The sequence below is a fragment of the Myotis nattereri genome (genome assembly GCF_964212035.1).
Source record: "Myotis nattereri genome assembly, chromosome: 12".
Classification (NCBI taxonomy): Eukaryota; Metazoa; Chordata; class Mammalia; order Chiroptera; family Vespertilionidae; genus Myotis; species Myotis nattereri.
In genome coordinates, this window is record NC_138087.1 from 52,955,514 (window position 1) to 52,973,269 (window position 17,756).

The window sequence follows — 17,756 nt, forward strand, 5'->3', positions numbered from 1 at the left end:
GACCTTTCAGTCCGCAGGCGGACGGCTCTATCCACTGAGCCATACCGGTTAGGGCTGCAGTCTTTCTTGATCAAAGTCCTAAACTGTGGATTAAAGACCTAAAGAGCTAAAACTATACAACTCTAAGAAGAAAATATAACTTCAGAGCATTGAGTTAATGATTTCTTGGGTATGACACCAAGGCATAGGCAAGGAAGAAAAAAATACTTTAGATTTGTGCATCAAATTCACTATCAACAAAAAATAAATAAATACGTATTTGAAAGACAATATCAATAGAGTACAAAAGCAACCTGTAGAATATCTGCACATCATATATTTGAAAAGGAGTAAGATCGAGAATTTATGAAGAACATCTACAATTCAACAACAAAATGAACAACCCAATTCAAAACTGGGCAAAGAACTCGAATATTTCTCCAGAGAATATATACCAATGGTCAAAAGGCATATGAACAGATTCGCAACATCACTAATCATCGTTAGGGAAACCTGATAACAGAGAGAAAAAGAATAGAATATAATAAGAGTTTGCAAGCATGTAGAGAAATTGAAACCCTTGTGCACTGTTTGGTAAGGAATAGAAAATGGTGCAGTCATTATGGAAAACAGTATGGCAGTTCCCTCAAAATTTAAAAATAGAATTACCACATGGTCCTGCAATTCCACATGTGGCTATATACCCAAGAGAATTTGAAAGTAGGGTTTTAACAAGATAGTTGAACACCAAAAGGCAGAAGCAACCAAAGGGTCCATCAGTAGATAAATAGATAAGCAAAATGTGGTATGTACATACAGTGGAATTATTATTCAGCTTTAAAAAGAAGGAAATTGTGACACATGTTACCACAGAGATGAACCTTGAGGACATTGAGCTAAGTGAAACAGGCCAGTTAGAAAAGGTCAAATATTTTGATTCTACGTATATGAGGACATAAGAATAGTCAAATTCAGAGAAAGGTGGTTGCCAGGAGTCATATTAACTATGTTAATGTAACTAAAAAGTATATTAAATATGTATAGCTAACTTATCCAAAAGTTCAAATTAAACTATTAAAAAATATGGTCTTGACAAAAATCTACCCTATTCCCAGAGATGGAAAAATAGAGGGAAATGCCCTAAAAAGTGGAAAAAACCTAATAATGCATACCACCAGTTACTGTCTATTATAACACCATCAAAGAGCAGAGGTTAAAAAAAGAAAAAACACCTTGCCATATATCCATACAATGAAATGTTAGTTAGCCATATAAAGGAATGAAATACTGATACATGCTACAACGTTGATGAACCTTTAAAACATTAAGCTACGTGAAAGAAGCCAGTCACAAAAAACCCCACAAGATTCTATTTATATGTTATGTTCAGAACAGGCAATTCTTTACAGAAATAAAGTTGATTACTGGTTGTTTACTGTTGGGATGGGATGAGGAGGATAGAGGAACTGGGAATTGATAAAAGGTACAAAGTTTCTTTGGGAGGTGATAAAAATATTCTTAAATTGAGTATAGTGAAGTTACACAATTTTATGAATACACTAAAAATCATTGAATTGTATAATTTACATGGGTGAATTGCATGGTATATAAATTATATCTCAAGAATATTCTATTTTTCGCTATAATGAACACTATTACCAAGGAAGAAAGCAAAAGGAAAAACACAATTGCTTTTGATAAGTGGGTTCATGTGCACCCATAACAAAAGAGAATTCATTTCAATGGCATGCAGGCAGCAAATTGCACTAACAATGGTGACTAGTAAATATTAGCAAAATTGTAAAAAAGGATTCTGCTAAGAAATCATTAAATGACATCTAAAATACTTAAGCCAGAAAGCAAGATGTGCCTAAAAGAGGAGAAAGGATTTTATAAAAGAAATATGTACCTAAGGTGAAAAATTTTTTAAGTCCTACAAATCTCCTGAAAAAATCAGTTACCAACTACATGGATATGGCTAATACTTGCACCCAAGTATTAACTATAAACAAGCCAAACGTCTTACGTAGATTTTTTAAAAAAATCAAATCCTAATTTTAATAAGATAACGAAATTGTCCTTTTCTATTCCACTGACTAATGATGCTACCAGTAAGATTGTTTGGTGTGTATATACCATTTCCCTACACTGTTATCTGGTATAAATAGCTATTTTCACCTAATAGCTCAGAATAAAGTCCCAGGGTCTTTTAATAGAGAAAAACAAGATTTAAAAAGAGCATCTTAGCCTGGCCGGCGTGGCTAAGTGGTTGAGCATAGACCCATGAACCAGGAGGTCACGATTTGATTCACGTTCAGGGCACTTGCCTGGGCTGCAGGCTCGTTCCCCAGTAGGGGGCATGCAGGAAGCAGCCAATTGATAATTATCTCATCATTGATATTTCTTTTTTTAAAAAAAACAAACTTAATTTTGTATATTTTTATTGATTTTTTAGAGAGGAAGAGAGAGGGATAGAGAGTTAGAAACATCATATCAATCAGCTGCCTCCTGCATGCCCCCAACTGGGGATAGAGCCCGCAACCAAGGTATATGCCCTTGACCAAAATTGAACCTGGGACCCTTCAGTCCACAGGCAGATACTCTATCCACTGAGCCAAACTGGTTAGGGCTCATCATGAATGTTTCTACCTTTCTTATTCTCCCTTCCTCTCACTGAAATCAATAAAAACATATTAAAATAATAATAATAAATTAAAAAGATCATCTTAAAAAATGAACCAATGTAATTATAAATGCTACACCTTTTCTCCTAAGTTTCTCTAGGGATTCTGTACTATATCTATGTTAAATGGCTGCTCAAGATTTTAATTGTTTAACGTATTTTTGTTGTTAATTCTCACCTAAGGATATTTTTTTCCCATTGATTTTTTTTTTAATTTACTACTTTATTTTATTTTATTTTTAAATTTTATTCTGGCCTGTAGTTCTCTTCTTTTGTGGTGTCTTGATTGGTTTTGGGATTAGGGTAATGCTGGCTGCATAGAAAGAGCTTGGAAGTGTGCCTTCCTCTTGAATTTTTTGGAATAGTCTGAGGAGGATAGTTTTAGTTCTTTGAATGGTTGGTAGAACTCCCTTGGAAAGCCGTCCGGACCAGGGCTTTTGTTTGCTGGAAGATTTTTGATCGCTGTTTCAATTTCTTTGGTAGTTATTGGCCTATTCAGGTTTTTTGATTCTTCTTGGTTGAGTTTTGGGAGCTTGTATTTTTCTAAGAATATTGATTTTTTTTTTTAAGAGAATGGAAGGGAGGGGGAGAGAAAAACATCACGTAAGAGAATCAAGTCTGCAACTGAGGCACATGCCCTTGACTGGAATCGAACCCAAGACCCTTCACTCTGTGGGTCGACACTCTAGCCAAACTGGCAAGAGCTGTTTAACGTCTTTTACACCGAAAGTTAGAATAGGAAAGCTGCTCATTTCTCTTGAAAAAAATCAAAACTCAGAGAATAGTCAACCACCTCTAGTGGAGGCAGATCCTAGCTGCAGACATGCCCTCTGGTGCTGAACAGTAACAGCAACTATAACGTAAAGAGAAGCAAGAAAGGAGAATGTTCCTCATCCAAGAAGGTAGTCCCCAGAAGACTGTAAAGAGGGCTTTGATAATAGCCAAATGTGCCAGAAAGTACATGAATTTGAACTCATCACTACACACTCTGGCCTATAACTAGTTCTAAGTTCTTTGTATTGACAAAAGATCCCAAGCCCTGGCAGAGTAGCTCTGTTGGCTAGAGTGTTGTCCCGATATGCCAAGGTTGCAGGTTCGATCCCTGGTTAGGGTACATGTAAGAAGCAATCAATTAATGCACAAATAAATGAAACAACAAAATAAATGTTTCTCTCCCGCCCCTCCTTCCTCTTTCTGTCACTCAAATAAATTTAAAATTTTTTTTAAGTTCCCCAATATTCAGGGTTGGTTCAATGATTAATATGGTTGCTATGAGTTGTCCCCATGCCCAGAGACCTGTTTGACCCACTACAAAGCAGGGCATCCCTCGGGCTTCTGTAGCTTAGAGACCTGGGAGTCAGGCAAACTGTGCCTATCTGTCCCTGAGTCAGGGTATTATATTCTCAGAGAAATAGGAATACACTTTCCCCAGTCCTAAAGCAGCTTAAATTAGACAAATGACAGCAGCAAAACACCCCTGGAATTCAGTGAGGAAGAAAGCTTAGAATCCACCCTTATATCCCATATATTAGCTTTAACTTAGCAAAGAAGTCTGATTATAAATGTGTCAAAATAATTGTTTCAGGAAATTCACAAGTTGTAATACTAGTGAATGAAAGTCTGATAAAAAAAAAAAAAAGTAATATTTACAAAGTCTCCAAGTACTGCCCACCAAAAAATACTTAAGTGGGGCATAGTAACTTTACATAGGAGAAACTTGGCAAAATGCACCTACCTAAATAAAAGTTAACATCACTAGTAATGGGATAAACCTCTATCATTATATCATGTTACAGTTATCATCACTTTGTGGTACCTGCCCAAAATAGATGAAATTTATCAAGAAGAAACTTCTGATTGGTATTGAAGAACACTCTACAAGAGTCCATATGCTTCAAAAGCATCAAGACCATGAAAGACAAAGACTTTTCCAGATTGATGAACTGTTCCAGATTGAAGGACACTAAAGAGACATGGGAACTAAATACAATGTGTGATCTGCCCTAGCTGGTTTGGCTTAGGGGACAGAGTATCAGCCTGTGGACTGAAGAGTCCCGGATCCCCACGTAGGGGGGCGTGCAGGAGGCAGCCAATCAAGGATTCTCTCTCATTATTGACATTTCTATCTCGCTCTCCCTCTCCCTTCCTCTCTGAAATCAATAAAAATATACTAGAGATAGATAGATAGATAGATAGATAGATAGATAGATAGATAGATAGATAGATAGATAGATGCAGTGTGTGATCCTGGACCAAAATATTTTCATTTTGCTATAAAAACATTAGCAAGATAACTGAAAATTTCTGAATAAGGCCTATAGATTGCATCAGTAAAAATTTTCTGACTTTTACCATTTTAAGATAGCTCTATAGGAGACTATCTTTTATTCCTTAGGAGACACACACTAAAATATTAAGGGGTATATAAAATGGCATCATGTCTGGAATTTATATTCAAAGGTTTCAGGAAAAAAACAGTATGTACATACAGAGAGAAAATAATAAAAGCAAATGTAAAATACTGAAATTTGGGGAATCTAGATGAACATTATGCAAAATTGTATTTTTTATTTCAAAATAAAATGTTAAAACCACACTCTGAGCACTTACCTGCATATTTCATATTCAAATAAGTTTTTATTCTGTGAAAAAATCCAAGTTGTTTTCCATGGTTTCATTGGCTGTTCCTTTCTCACAGAATGTTCCTACCCAGATTTTCACATAGCTTTCCTCCTCCTCAGCTTAAATCCCACCTCCTCAGAGATCTCCCCAGACCACTTAAACTAAAGGGTGACAGTTTTAAGACAACTATTGACAGTAAATCACATCACCAATCATTTTCTTAAATAAATTGAGAAGCGCTTTTACTTGTCTCTCCTCCTTCCCCAACCAGGACATAAAGGAGTATGTCATATTCACAGCAATATCTTCAAAAATACAATAGGTAAATATTAGTTGTTGCTACTAACATGTAACCCAAATTCCATAAATGTGGAATTTTTTTATGGATTAAACTCTTATATTTGGAGGCACAATAATCACTATTCAATTCCAGGAAATAGCCTAGCTATTCAGTTACTGATTTTTGAACACTGCATTTTGTCAAATACTTTTTGTACCAGGACCCAAGATGCCATTGCAAAGGATTCAGAAATTAAAAGTAGAATGCTAGCACATAGTTGGTAATCAATAATCACATTTCAATTATATTATACAGCTACATTCATATATTAGTTTTAAAAGTAGATATATTAATTTGGGTTGCTTAAAATAAAACAAGTGGCATAAGTAAGGTAAAGGAGTGGAAAAGGTTAGGGCAGTGATCGGCAAACTGCGGCTCGCAAGCCACATGAGGCTCTTTGGCCCCTTGAGTGTGGCTCTTCCACAAAATACCGACTTCTGCACATGGGCCACGAAATTTCAATCACACTGTACATGCGTGCCCGCATGTGGTATTTTGTGGAAGAGCCACACTCAAGGGCCAACGAGCCACATGTGGCTCGCAAGCCGCAGTTTGCCGACCACTGGGTTATGGAGTAATTATTGTTGCCTTTCCCACAGCATTATCTTTCTTCCATCCAGAAAGAAACCACCTGCCTGCAATCTCAAGTAGTATTCACTACCTTATCTGACTCAATCTCATTAAAGACAAGACATAAACAACACACACATCCTGCAAGCCAGCACCAATAAATAAGATAAATTTATATGAATAAAAAGAGTAGGGGAGTGACCTGACTATAACTTCTCACTTATTTATATAACTTAAAAATAACTATCATGTAATCTAACCGTTAAGATGAGAGTGTCATTTCTAATCCATAAACACATTCTGGTATAGCAAAGAAAGTCAGATGGCCCATATAAAAAGTACTGTAGTATCTTTTTATAAATAAAGCACATTCAATACAAAGTTAAATAAAAGGGCCAATAAAAATGAGTCTCTCTAAATTTTATATTATTTTGTAATTCCTAAATATGCCAAGACCAAAAAATAAAGAGGTGGTTTACTTTTAAAACAATATACACTGGAAAATACAAAAAAAAAAATGATGAAAGAAGATAGGAAATAAGGGTCTATGTCCTATCAAGTCTAAAATACCTGAAAGCAAAATGCCTGAAAAAATTTTAAATATACTGATGTAGACTACAAAATATATCATCTATACACTATCTATTATATAAAAAGCCTGTGGTCATCACACCATCATGCCATAACAACTGATCACAGGAGGCTGCGTGCTCAGGGTGGGCGGGGCGGGGCTGGGTGGGAACTTGACTCTGGAGGACTAGACCAGAGGCACGGGTGGGTTTCTGGGTCCTGCCTCCCGCGGCAGCTGCCAAGGGACTCTGGGTCCTGGGTCTTGCATGATTTCGCGTGCTGGGCCCCTAGTTCTCTATGAAACAGTAAACTCCTCTCTGCTTATCTCTTTCCTGCATTTCAGAATAATTTTAGTTGCTCCTCTTAAATGACCCACCAGGCCAAGATGAAACTACTTCCTAAAGTAGCATAATATCCCAAATTAATAAATGGTAAGAGCCCTAACTGGTTTGGCTCAGTAGATAGAGCGCTGGCCTGCAGACCAAAGGGTCCTGGGTTCAATTCCGGTCAAGGGCACGTACCTCAGTTGCAAGCTCCTCCTCAATCCAGGGCCCTGGTTAGGGTTCATGCAGGAGGCAACCAATCGATGTGTTTCTTTCACACAGATATTTCTCTCTGTTTTTCCCCCTCTCTTCTACTCTCTCTAAAAAATCAATGGAAAAATATCTTTGGGTGAGGATTAAAATATAAATAAATAAATAAATAAATAAATAAATAAATAAATAAATAAATAAAAATGGTGAGAAATGATACTAACAAAAAAGAGAGAAGATAATCAATGGGCCAATAACTTTAATTTTAAAGCTAGTGGGTAGCTCTGGCTGGGTGGCACAGTTGGTTGGAGTGCCATCCTGTACACCAAAAAGGCTGTGGGGGTAGAACCTGGTCAGGGCATATGTCTAGGTTTTGGGTTCGATCTCCAGTTTGGGCATGTATGGGAAGCAACTGATTAATGTTTCTCTCGCACATTGATGTTTTTCTCTCCCCCTTCCTCTCTCTAAGAATCAATCCTATCCTATATAATAAAGAGCTAATATGCTAATTAGACCAAACAGCAGAACAACTATCCGGACGACCTTCCAGACAAAGCCGAGGCTGCTAGGGCCAGCTGGGGCTGCGAGGGGCTTTGAGGGCTAGCCAGGGCTGCAAGGGCCAGCCGGGGCTGCAAGGACCGGCCGAGGCTGCGAGGGGCTGAGAGAGCCGAGCCCCTTGCAGAAATTCGTGCATCGGGCCTCTAGTAAAAACATATCCTTGGGTGAGGATTAAAAAAAAAGCTAGTGGATAAAACACATTTCCTAAAGTCCAACATAAGAGAATTTATAATAACATTTTGGTCAAAACTTCTAATTTTGTTGTTGTTATCCTCTCCTGAGCATATTTTTCCCACTTATTTTTTTAGAGAGAGAGGGAGGGAGGGAGGGAGAGAGGGAGATAGCAAACACCTATTGTTTGCTCCCGCATGTGCCCAACCAGAGGCAGGGAGTGAACTGGCAATCCAGGCACATGCCTTTGACTAGGAATCAAACTGGGGACCCTTCCGTGCACATTACAGGATCAATGCTCTAAACCAGCTGTGGGCAAACTATGGCCCGCGGGCCGGATCCGGCCCGTTTGAAATGAATAAAACAAACAAACAAAAAGACTGTACCCTTTGATGTAATGATGTTTACTTTGAATTTATATTAGTTCACACAAACACTCCATCCATGCTTTTGTTCCAGCCCTCCGGTCCAGTTTAAGAACCCATTGTGGCCCTCGAGTCAAAAAGTTTGCCCACCCCTGCTCTAAACACTGAGAAACATGGGCCAGGGCAGAACTTCAAATTTTACATTATTCATATAAAGGGTCTTCACAGCTCATTTGAAAACAACCAAAATTACATAATCAAAACACTTCATTCTTAAACATCAGTAAATGAAATCAAAAGATTTCAGAAGATGAACCATTCTTTCAGAGTACACTGTCATGTCTTAGAGACCAGTACAGCAAACAGTCTGCCTCCTCCTTTGGATCACAAGCATCTCTGGTCCCCCTTATTCTATCTTACCTCTACCACGGGCTCGCTTGCCACGGTCTGAAGGCTTGTCCCCTTGATTGCAATCAATTCCATTCTCTTCAACTCTAACTAAGAAATAAAAGAGGACCTCATACATAATCATACCAGACAGCTATTAAAAGCAAGAACAAAAAGACTTTTTTTAAAAGGCTAAAATATAACCAAAGGGTTTTTTAAAAAGAAGAAAAACAAAAGTGGCTCGCCCTAGCTGGTTTGTCTCAGTAGATAAAGCATCGGCCTTCGGACTGAAGGGTCCTGGGTTCGACTCTGGTCAAGGGCACATGCCAAGGTTGTGAGTTCAATCCCCAGTGTGGGGCGTGCAGGAGGCAGCCGATTGGTGGTTCTCTGTCATCATTGATGCTTCTATCTCTCTCTGCCTCTCCCTCTCTGAGATCAAAGAAAATACATATTTTTTAAAAAACAAAAGTGTCTCAAAAACTGAGTAATAGCACATCTTCCTTATTAATTTATAGGTAACAATTCTAAAAATAAATTAAAATGACATACCACTTTTTATTTCTTCTATTTGGACTTGCCCTCCCCTAAAATAAGTTTTTTTCAGAAAGCCACCTTTGTTGCCCTAACCGGTTTGGCTCAGTGGACAGAGCATCGGCCTGCGGACTAAAAGGTCCCAGGTTCGATTCCGGTCAAGGGCATGGTCCTTGGTTGCAGGCACATCCCTAGTGGGGGGTGTGCAGGAGGCAGCTGATTGATGTTTCTCTCTCATCGATGTTTCTAACTCTCTATCCCTCTCCCTTCCTCTCTGTAAAAAATCAATAAAATATATATTTTTTTAAAAGCCACCTTTGTTATTCAACTATGTAATACACCACACATTTGCTGACTAGTTAAATTTAAGGTCTGGAAGGGCATAGCATAGCAAAACAACACCATCAAGGAAATACTGTTATTGAAGAAATTAATGTTAGAGACAGGTTTTTACAGGATACTGTCCAGAAGATGCCATACAGTCTTTTCTTCTCCTCATACCTATACTGGCATTAATGATTCTATATAATATAGAAATTTTATGAGTGATATTGGCATAGCTTGCTCCCGTCTCTTTCAGAAATTAATTCCTATGAATTCTCATGAAGGTGCCACTCCATTTAAATTTACCACATCTCTCTTTATAATCCCAATCTCTCTGTTCTTTGTTTTTATCCACAGCATAATTTCTACATAACACCAATATATATTAATAGAAAATATTACTTTTCCTTTTTGTTGTTACATCTAACTCTACCTCCATTAAAAGGTAAGTTTTAGGAGGGCAAAAATGTCTGTACCATCATCTATTGCTGTATGCCTATAAGAGTACTGAGTACACAGCAGGTACTCAGTAAATATCCATGGAATAAACTAGCAAAAGTCTCTAAGGTGAGCCCTGGTCGAGTGGCTCAGGTGGTTGGAGTGTTGTCCTGTATGCCAAAAGGCTGCATGGTCCAATTCCTAGACAGTGCACATACCTAGGTTTCAGGTTTGATCCCCGTTCAAGATGTGTACAGCAGGCAACTGATCTGTTTCTCACATCAATGTTTCTCTTTCTCGTTCTCTCTCTCTCCCCTCCCCATCAACTCTCCTTTCCTCTATCAATAAACACATCCTCAAGAGAAGATTTATAAAAAGTCTCTAACGTGATGTTTAATATTTACATTTTATTCATTCATAATTTAGCTACTTTGGTGTATCTATACACCAGGTTGTTGTTCTTGGGTCGAATGGCAAGTACTGAGAAAAATCTTTCCTATTCAACAACTTTCTATTTATTTTAACCTTTGCCTATACCAGTGGTCAGCAAACTCATTAGTCAACAGAGCCAAATATCAACAGTACAACAACTGAAATTTCTTTTGAGCCAAATTTTTTAAACTTAAACTATATAGGTAGGTACATTGTTATTAACTTAATTAGCGTACTCCTAAGCCTTAGAAGAGCCACACTCAAGGGGCCAAAGAGCCACATGTGGCTCGAGAGCCGCAGTTTGCCGACCACGGGCCTATACCATGAGGAAGAATAAAGAGCTTCATATATCAGTGAATGAAAATTCTCCTTTAAAATTAGAGGATGTACTTGATTCACAACAGAAGGCAGTCTTTTTTTTTATGTTTTTATTGATTTTAGAGAGAGAGGAAGGAAGAGGGAGAGAGAGTAAAACATTGATGAGAGAAACATTGATCACCTGCTCCCCACTGGAGATTGCACCTGCAACCCAGGCATGTACCCTGATCAGGAGTCGAACCAGGGACCTTTCGGTGCAGGGGATGATGCTCAACCAACTGAGCTATACCAGCCAGGACAGAAGGCAGTCAAAACACACAAAACATAATTAACTAACTACAGCCCCGGTCAATGCTGATATGAAATTGCATCAATTACTAAATTAACTAAGTAGTTCATTAGAATCTAAATGTTAATTATAACAAATGGAGCATTGAGGGAGTGGATTTATGGACATTCTTTGGACCACTCAGCTTGCATGAAAATTTCCATCATAAAAAGTTCAGGAGAAAGGTCTATACTTACACTCTCTCCCACGATTGCCACCTCTTCCTTTCCGGTTGTTGTTTCCACGTCCACGACTCACTTCTCTCTCACTTCTCTTCTCTCTATTTTCTTTGTTTTCTGAACTTTCTTTTCCAAAATTCTTCTTCTTCCCCCCTACAGTCTCCCATGAAGTCTACCGAAGATAAGAGTTGTCAAAGAGCGTACAATTACTAAGAATGTGTGCATGTATCTTCCAAACCTAATTACCCATGCCTTGTAGCTTGCTTGCTACCATTTTAATTCTTTTCCATATAATTCTACTTTCCAATGCTAAAGACAGCAACCTCTTGCTAAACTCCTTTGCTATCTAGAGCACAAAAGATTACAGCAACTAGGTGAACTGACAACATACCCTATGTTGTTCTACCACCAAAAAGGCTTTTTTCTATGCTGATTTGTGAGTAAAGTAAATGTCATTTCCCAGTTTCCCACTCTATGCCATCCTCACCTACGTCAGTAGTAGGGCTTAAGTCTATTAAATATATAGATTAGCTCAAAGATTACAAAGATACATATAATGATTCCCTAAACTCTCACGAATACAACTTTCCCTATTCAGTTACTCAAACTAACCATCAAAAAAATTTTAATAGACAAAATTTTGGTTTAGTTTTTTTAAGTACATGAAATTTAAACCTCAAAGACCTATTCTAATGAGAAGTCAATGATTTATTTATAAAACCTCCCTTCTCCATCTCTCCTCTAATGGTGATACCAAATCAAATCATACCATATACAGGATGGGGCAAAAGTAGGTTTATAGTTGAGTACGCAAAACACAGTTTATTTTTCTTGATTTCAGAGAGAATGGGAGAGGGAGAGAGATAGAAACCTCAATGATGAGAGAGAATCATTGATTGGCTGCCTCCTGCATGCTCCACATTGGGGATCAAGCCCACAACCTGGGCATATGCCCTGACCGGGAATTGAACTGTGACCTCCTGGTTCATAGGTCAACACTCAACCACTGAGCCACGCTGGCCAAGCTTTCACAGTTTACTTTAAATGTAGCTCCTAGCTAGAGTATTTACATAGCATCCCGCCTCCCCACCTCCAATTAATTCTACCTCAGTCAGAAGATACTCCTTACTGCTGCTGGTTAGCCATGCTACAGACAGCATGGAAAGTAAAGATGCACCACAAAATAATCCTAAACAACTTTCCCTCTGCTTCTGCATTTCTCCTACAGTCCCCTTACCTCCAATCAAGCATACACCTTTTGTGACTAGATTCAAGCACTAATTTGCTGTTTTCTGACCTTTGAAGAAAACAAGCCAGATCTGGCTACTACTGTGTGATTTCTAGGTTTAAGAGGTAACCAAAAAGACATTCTTGATGTAACATTTAGTCCAGAACACCTCCTTTGGATTCAGTCCCAGAGGAGATGTTAAAATGCAATAAACCACAAAGAGAAAACTGGACTTTTAAGACTTAAAAATTCACCCGGTTACCACAGAAAAGAATGAAATCTGCTGGATGTAAAGGAAAAGCAACAAAAAGTAGTATCCTGTCCTATCTCTATGATAAAAAAAAAAAAAAATAGGCCCTCCCATTAATAATTTGAATATATTTGTTCATATTGATTATTTTTATAAAAAGGGAAGGTAAGACCTTCAGTTCATTTGGAAAATAACATAGCCATTCTACACTGAATCCATTAGCAATGAGGTAAACACATTCCCCATATTTAAAAAACAAAACAGTAAATACATGCCTGTTAGCAAACAAAAGCTATTCAAAATTTTATTTCAACACTTAACATTATATATTTTCCCAACAAACTGACATATTTAGTGGTTTATCATGTGGACCAGTGTTATTTTGCATGGAATTTTACCCACAAATACTGCTATATTCAAATAGTGAAAGATTTTCCCAAGTACCTAAATATTTAACTACAAAATTAATTTTTCTTGTTTCATATTAAATAAAAAAAAATACTCATTTTACATTTGACCTTGTCATGGCAGTTCATTTTTACACAGCCTGACTCTAACACAGCCTATCCCTAAAACTGAGAACATGATTAAAACTAAACACTTACAAGGAAGCCACTTTTTTCCCCCCTTTAATCCTTAACCAAGACATGCTTTTTTTTAGAGAGAGAGAGAGGGGAAGGGAGAGAGAAAACATCAATTGGCTGCCTTTTGTACATGCTCTGACCAGGGATTAGGGACTGAGCCCACAGTCTCAGGTATATGCCCTGACCAGGAATCAATCCAGCAACCCTTCGGTGCACAGGATGCTGCTCAAAAAAACTGAGCCACTCTGGCTGGGCAAAGAAGGCACTTTTTGATGGGTCATCTTTGTACCCCTTTTTCAATAAGTCATTAGTTGTTTTAACCTGCTTGGAAGTGGTTTCCTCAATTTAAAAATACAAATGAAATATTGTGCAATCTCTCCACATAGGAATCAAAAGATTAGTGCTGGCAACTGCCTGGTATGGCTTTAGTTGCACCCTTCCTAAAAGAAGAGAGATGAGTTCTAGTGTGCCTGCACATTCCTCAAACTTTCTAAGCTAAAAAACACCCAAAAATAATTTAAAAACTTTTATCCTTTTATATATCTGTCAAACTGTCATGAAAAATGTGTCTGTAGAATATTCACACATAAGCAAATAGATATACCAGCAAATCCTGGTTTTCTGTTAGTTTAGAGATATAAGGAGTAGTAAGAGGTGACGATTGAGATGAAGAAACATGAGCAGTGGAGCCAAGAGAAGTTTTTTCAGGTGGTGAAAATATCCACAGGCCCAGAGAATTTTGGAAACTGTGTAAGGCTGGAGTAGATGACCAAGTTCTCTTTCGAGTCTTCAGATTCTACGACTTCATGAAGAAACCATATATAACAAAAACAGTCATTTCAGGTTAGTGTTCTTTCTGGAACTTATAACAAATATGGAATGGCACCCATAATTCCCTCCATCCCCACCCCCATATAAGGTGAAGTTTAAAATGCAATATGGGGTTGGAAACAAATCTTAGCACTGCAAACCAACGAATAATACTTAATAATCTTACTGTGTCTGAATTCCCTTCCAGCAATATATTGATAGCTTTGTTCACATCTCCATTACAGTCATGTAGGGCGACTATGCATTCATCCTGATTTTTTCCTGTCACTTCCATAAGCTGTTGAAATTATAAGAACATGGTTAGGGAGACCCCAAAAATGGCACTTGATAGTTTAAGATTCTTCTGCATAAAGACAGAAATTATTCAGTCTTTCCACATTAAGATGGCCTCTTCTACACTCTGAGCTTTTACCTGTTTTGTTTGTGGCCACCCCATGTCTTTTCACCAATATTGGCAGAGTCAAACTACAAATTAACCCTCCTTCAAGATGACCAATATCAGGTTATTAATCAGCAGCATACACATGTATATACCAACATCCTCAGAATACTCTGGATCAGTTATTGTCTACTCAAACTTGGTCCATAGCCTGCATTCCTAAAATTCTAAACTACACAAATATTAAGTGGGATTTTATGTTTCCCAAAGACCACATGTATGTGGGCACCATTAACAGAATATTCAGTCCAACTGTTTTGCACAGGGACAAAGTTCCCTACATAAGATATTACTACTTGGATTATAACACATATAAATTATAACAGCTAAGGTCTCACAAGGAATTCTTCAGTGATCACAAAACTCATTCCTACACATAATATATTCTCAAGCAGATTCCACAGGGTGCTATGTTTGACAAAATCAAAGAAATCCCTTTGGTGCATTCTGTATAACAAGGGAGATTAAACTGCTTAACATTTTCATCACAAAGAGCAATCAGATTAGGCAAAATAAAAGTGTTTCACTTATCAGTTAACAACTGTATGATTTAAGTATCTATTGTGTTTTAACTATCTTAACTATTTTAGTACTAGAGGCCTGATGCATGGGATTCATGCACTGGTGGGGGGCGTGGCCTGCTGCAGACCCACCCTCTGAGCAGCTGCTCCCACTGAGGGAGCGCACTGACCACCAGGAAGCAGCTCCTGTGTTGAGTGTCTGCCCCCTTAGTGCACGTCATAGCGACTGGTCGACAGGTCATTCTGTCTCTCAGTCGCTGGGCTTTTGTTATATACAGGATGTACTAACCGCAGTTCAAAATCATTTGACCCCAACATTTGAAGTAATTTCTCTGTGGTTAAAATGCTAGTTAAGAGCAAAGCCTAATAGGAAAATAAAAAAGCAAAGCCTATCTGGAAACCAGGTCTCCTGATCTCATAAATATAACTCTTTGCATTACACCACTGTCTCTCTCATTTCCTCCCTGTAACAGTGAAAGTTCTATACACTTTCCAGTACACTTTGTTCTCTGGATATCTACTAATAATCAGATTTTTATCAATGATCTGGACTAAGCCAATATCTGTCATATGCAATTGTTAAGATGCACAATAAGCCGAGACCGGTTTGGCTCAGTGGATAGAGCGTCGGCCTGCGGACTGAAAGGTCCCGGGTTCGATTCCGGTCGGGGGCATGTACCTGGGTTGCAGGCATATCCCCAGTGGGGGATATGCAGGAGGCAGCTGGTCGATGTTTCTCTCTCTCATCGATGTTTCTAACTCTCTATCTCTCTCCCTTCCTCTCTGTAAAAAATCAATAAAATATATTTAAAAAAAAAAAAAAAGATGCACAATAAGTATCAAAATGCCTCAGGTGATTGCCCTGGTGGTTTCTCAGTAGTTAGTGTCAGCCTATGGACAGAAGGGTCATGGTTTCAGATTCCCCATCAAGGGCACATACCTGTTTCAGGTTCGGTTCCCACCCCATCAGGGCGTGTACGGGGTGTAACAGTGTGTGTCTCTTTCATACCAATGTTTCTTTCTCTCTCTCTCCCTCTCTTTCTCTCTCAATGTGTGTGTCTTTCATATCAATGTTTCTTTCTCTCTCTCTCCCCCTCTCTCTCTCTTTCATTCCAACCTATGCCTGCCTGTGTGTGTTTCTCCCTTCCTCCTCCCTCCCCTTCACTCTCTCTAAAACAATGGAAAAAGTATCCTCGGGTAAGGATTAAAAAAAAAAAATTTTTTTTTAAATTCCTCCAGTGATTGGATCAGTAAGAAACAGAACTAAAGTTAGCACTTAAAACTCTGAACTCCTGCCGAAACCGGTTTGGCTCAGTGGATAGAGCGTCGGCCTGCGGACTGAAAGGTCCTAGGTTCGATTCCGGTCAAGGGCATGTACCTGGGTTGCGGGCACATCCCCAGTAGGAGATGTGCAGGAGGTGGCTGATCGATGTTTCTCTCTCATTGATGTTTCTAACTCTCTCTCTCTCTTCCTCTCTGTAAAAAATCAATAAAATGTATTTTAAAAAATACAAAAAACTCTGAACTCCTGAACCAGTGCTCTTGCTTGTGTATCTGCTATGCTATTCAGATAAAAAACAATATAATATGTGGTATGTCTCAAACTGTACATAAATCTCATTCCAGAGAATTAATTCTATAATTTTTTTTTTTAAATATATTTTATTGATTTTTTACAGAGAGGAAGGGAGAGAGATAGAGAGCTAGAAACATCGATGGGAGAGAAAGATCGATTAGCTGCCTCCTGCACATCTCCCACTGGGGATGTGCCCGCAACTCAGGTACATGCCCTTGACCGGAATCGAACCTGGGACCCCTCAGTCCGCAGGCCGACGCTCTATCCATTGAGCCAAACCGGTTTTGGCAATTCTATAATTTTTAATAAATTCTTTTTGTGGCCTTCCAAAATCATTATCATTTGTCTGATGAAAGGAACTATAAGTAAGAACAAAGAGTTTACATAGTAAAGGGCTAAAGAGTTCACTGTGGGATGTTCACTCCAAGGAGCAATTATTGGTAGAGCACTGACCTATGAACCAGGTAGTCACGGTTAGATTCCCAGTCAGGGCATATACCCAGGTTGCGGACTTGATCCCTAGTAGAGGGCGTGCAGGAGGCAGCTGATCTATGATTCTCTCTCATTATTGATGTTTCTATCTCTCTCCCTCTCCCTTCCTCTCTGAAATCAATAAAAATAGTTTTTTAAAATCTCTAGTAAAATTTTCGTTTTAAAACATTAACAAAAATAGGTAACATCCTTTGCCAGAAACATACCTGTTTAACTTTAGCTTCAAATTCTGAATCATTTTTATCAAAGATCACCTGAGCAAGACGCATCTGTTCAGCTGTTGCCTGAAAAGTACAAAAAATTGTTAAAATTTGAGTACAAAAATATAAGTTAGATGCCAAACTCTGATGCAAAACGGATAAAACCTCTCTAGCACTCCAGTAACTATGGTAATAAAAAGCATACACAACCTGTACCCATAAGGTAAATTAAGTATCAAATTAAATAATGTAAAGGTCCTACTGACTTGGCCAAATGACCGAAAGTTCTTATTCATCTTCATTGACT

At 38.2% G+C, this 17,756-nt stretch overlaps 1 protein-coding gene across 2 annotated transcripts in view; it reads right to left on the reverse strand.

Moving 5' to 3' along the window:
• The window catches only part of UBAP2 (ubiquitin associated protein 2), a 101,759-nt gene that overhangs the window by 46,565 nt on the left and 37,438 nt on the right, over positions 1 to 17,756 (reverse strand). For both annotated transcript variants that reach the window (XM_081103651.1, XM_081103650.1), the window contains exons 3-6: positions 17,456 to 17,533; positions 14,388 to 14,498; positions 11,347 to 11,500; positions 8,812 to 8,889 (exon numbers count right to left, since the gene is read on the reverse strand). In XM_081103651.1, the coding sequence (XP_080959777.1) occupies positions 8,812 to 8,889; positions 11,347 to 11,500; positions 14,388 to 14,498; positions 17,456 to 17,533 (421 nt within the window). The remainder of the gene's footprint in view (positions 1 to 8,811; positions 8,890 to 11,346; positions 11,501 to 14,387; positions 14,499 to 17,455; positions 17,534 to 17,756) is intronic.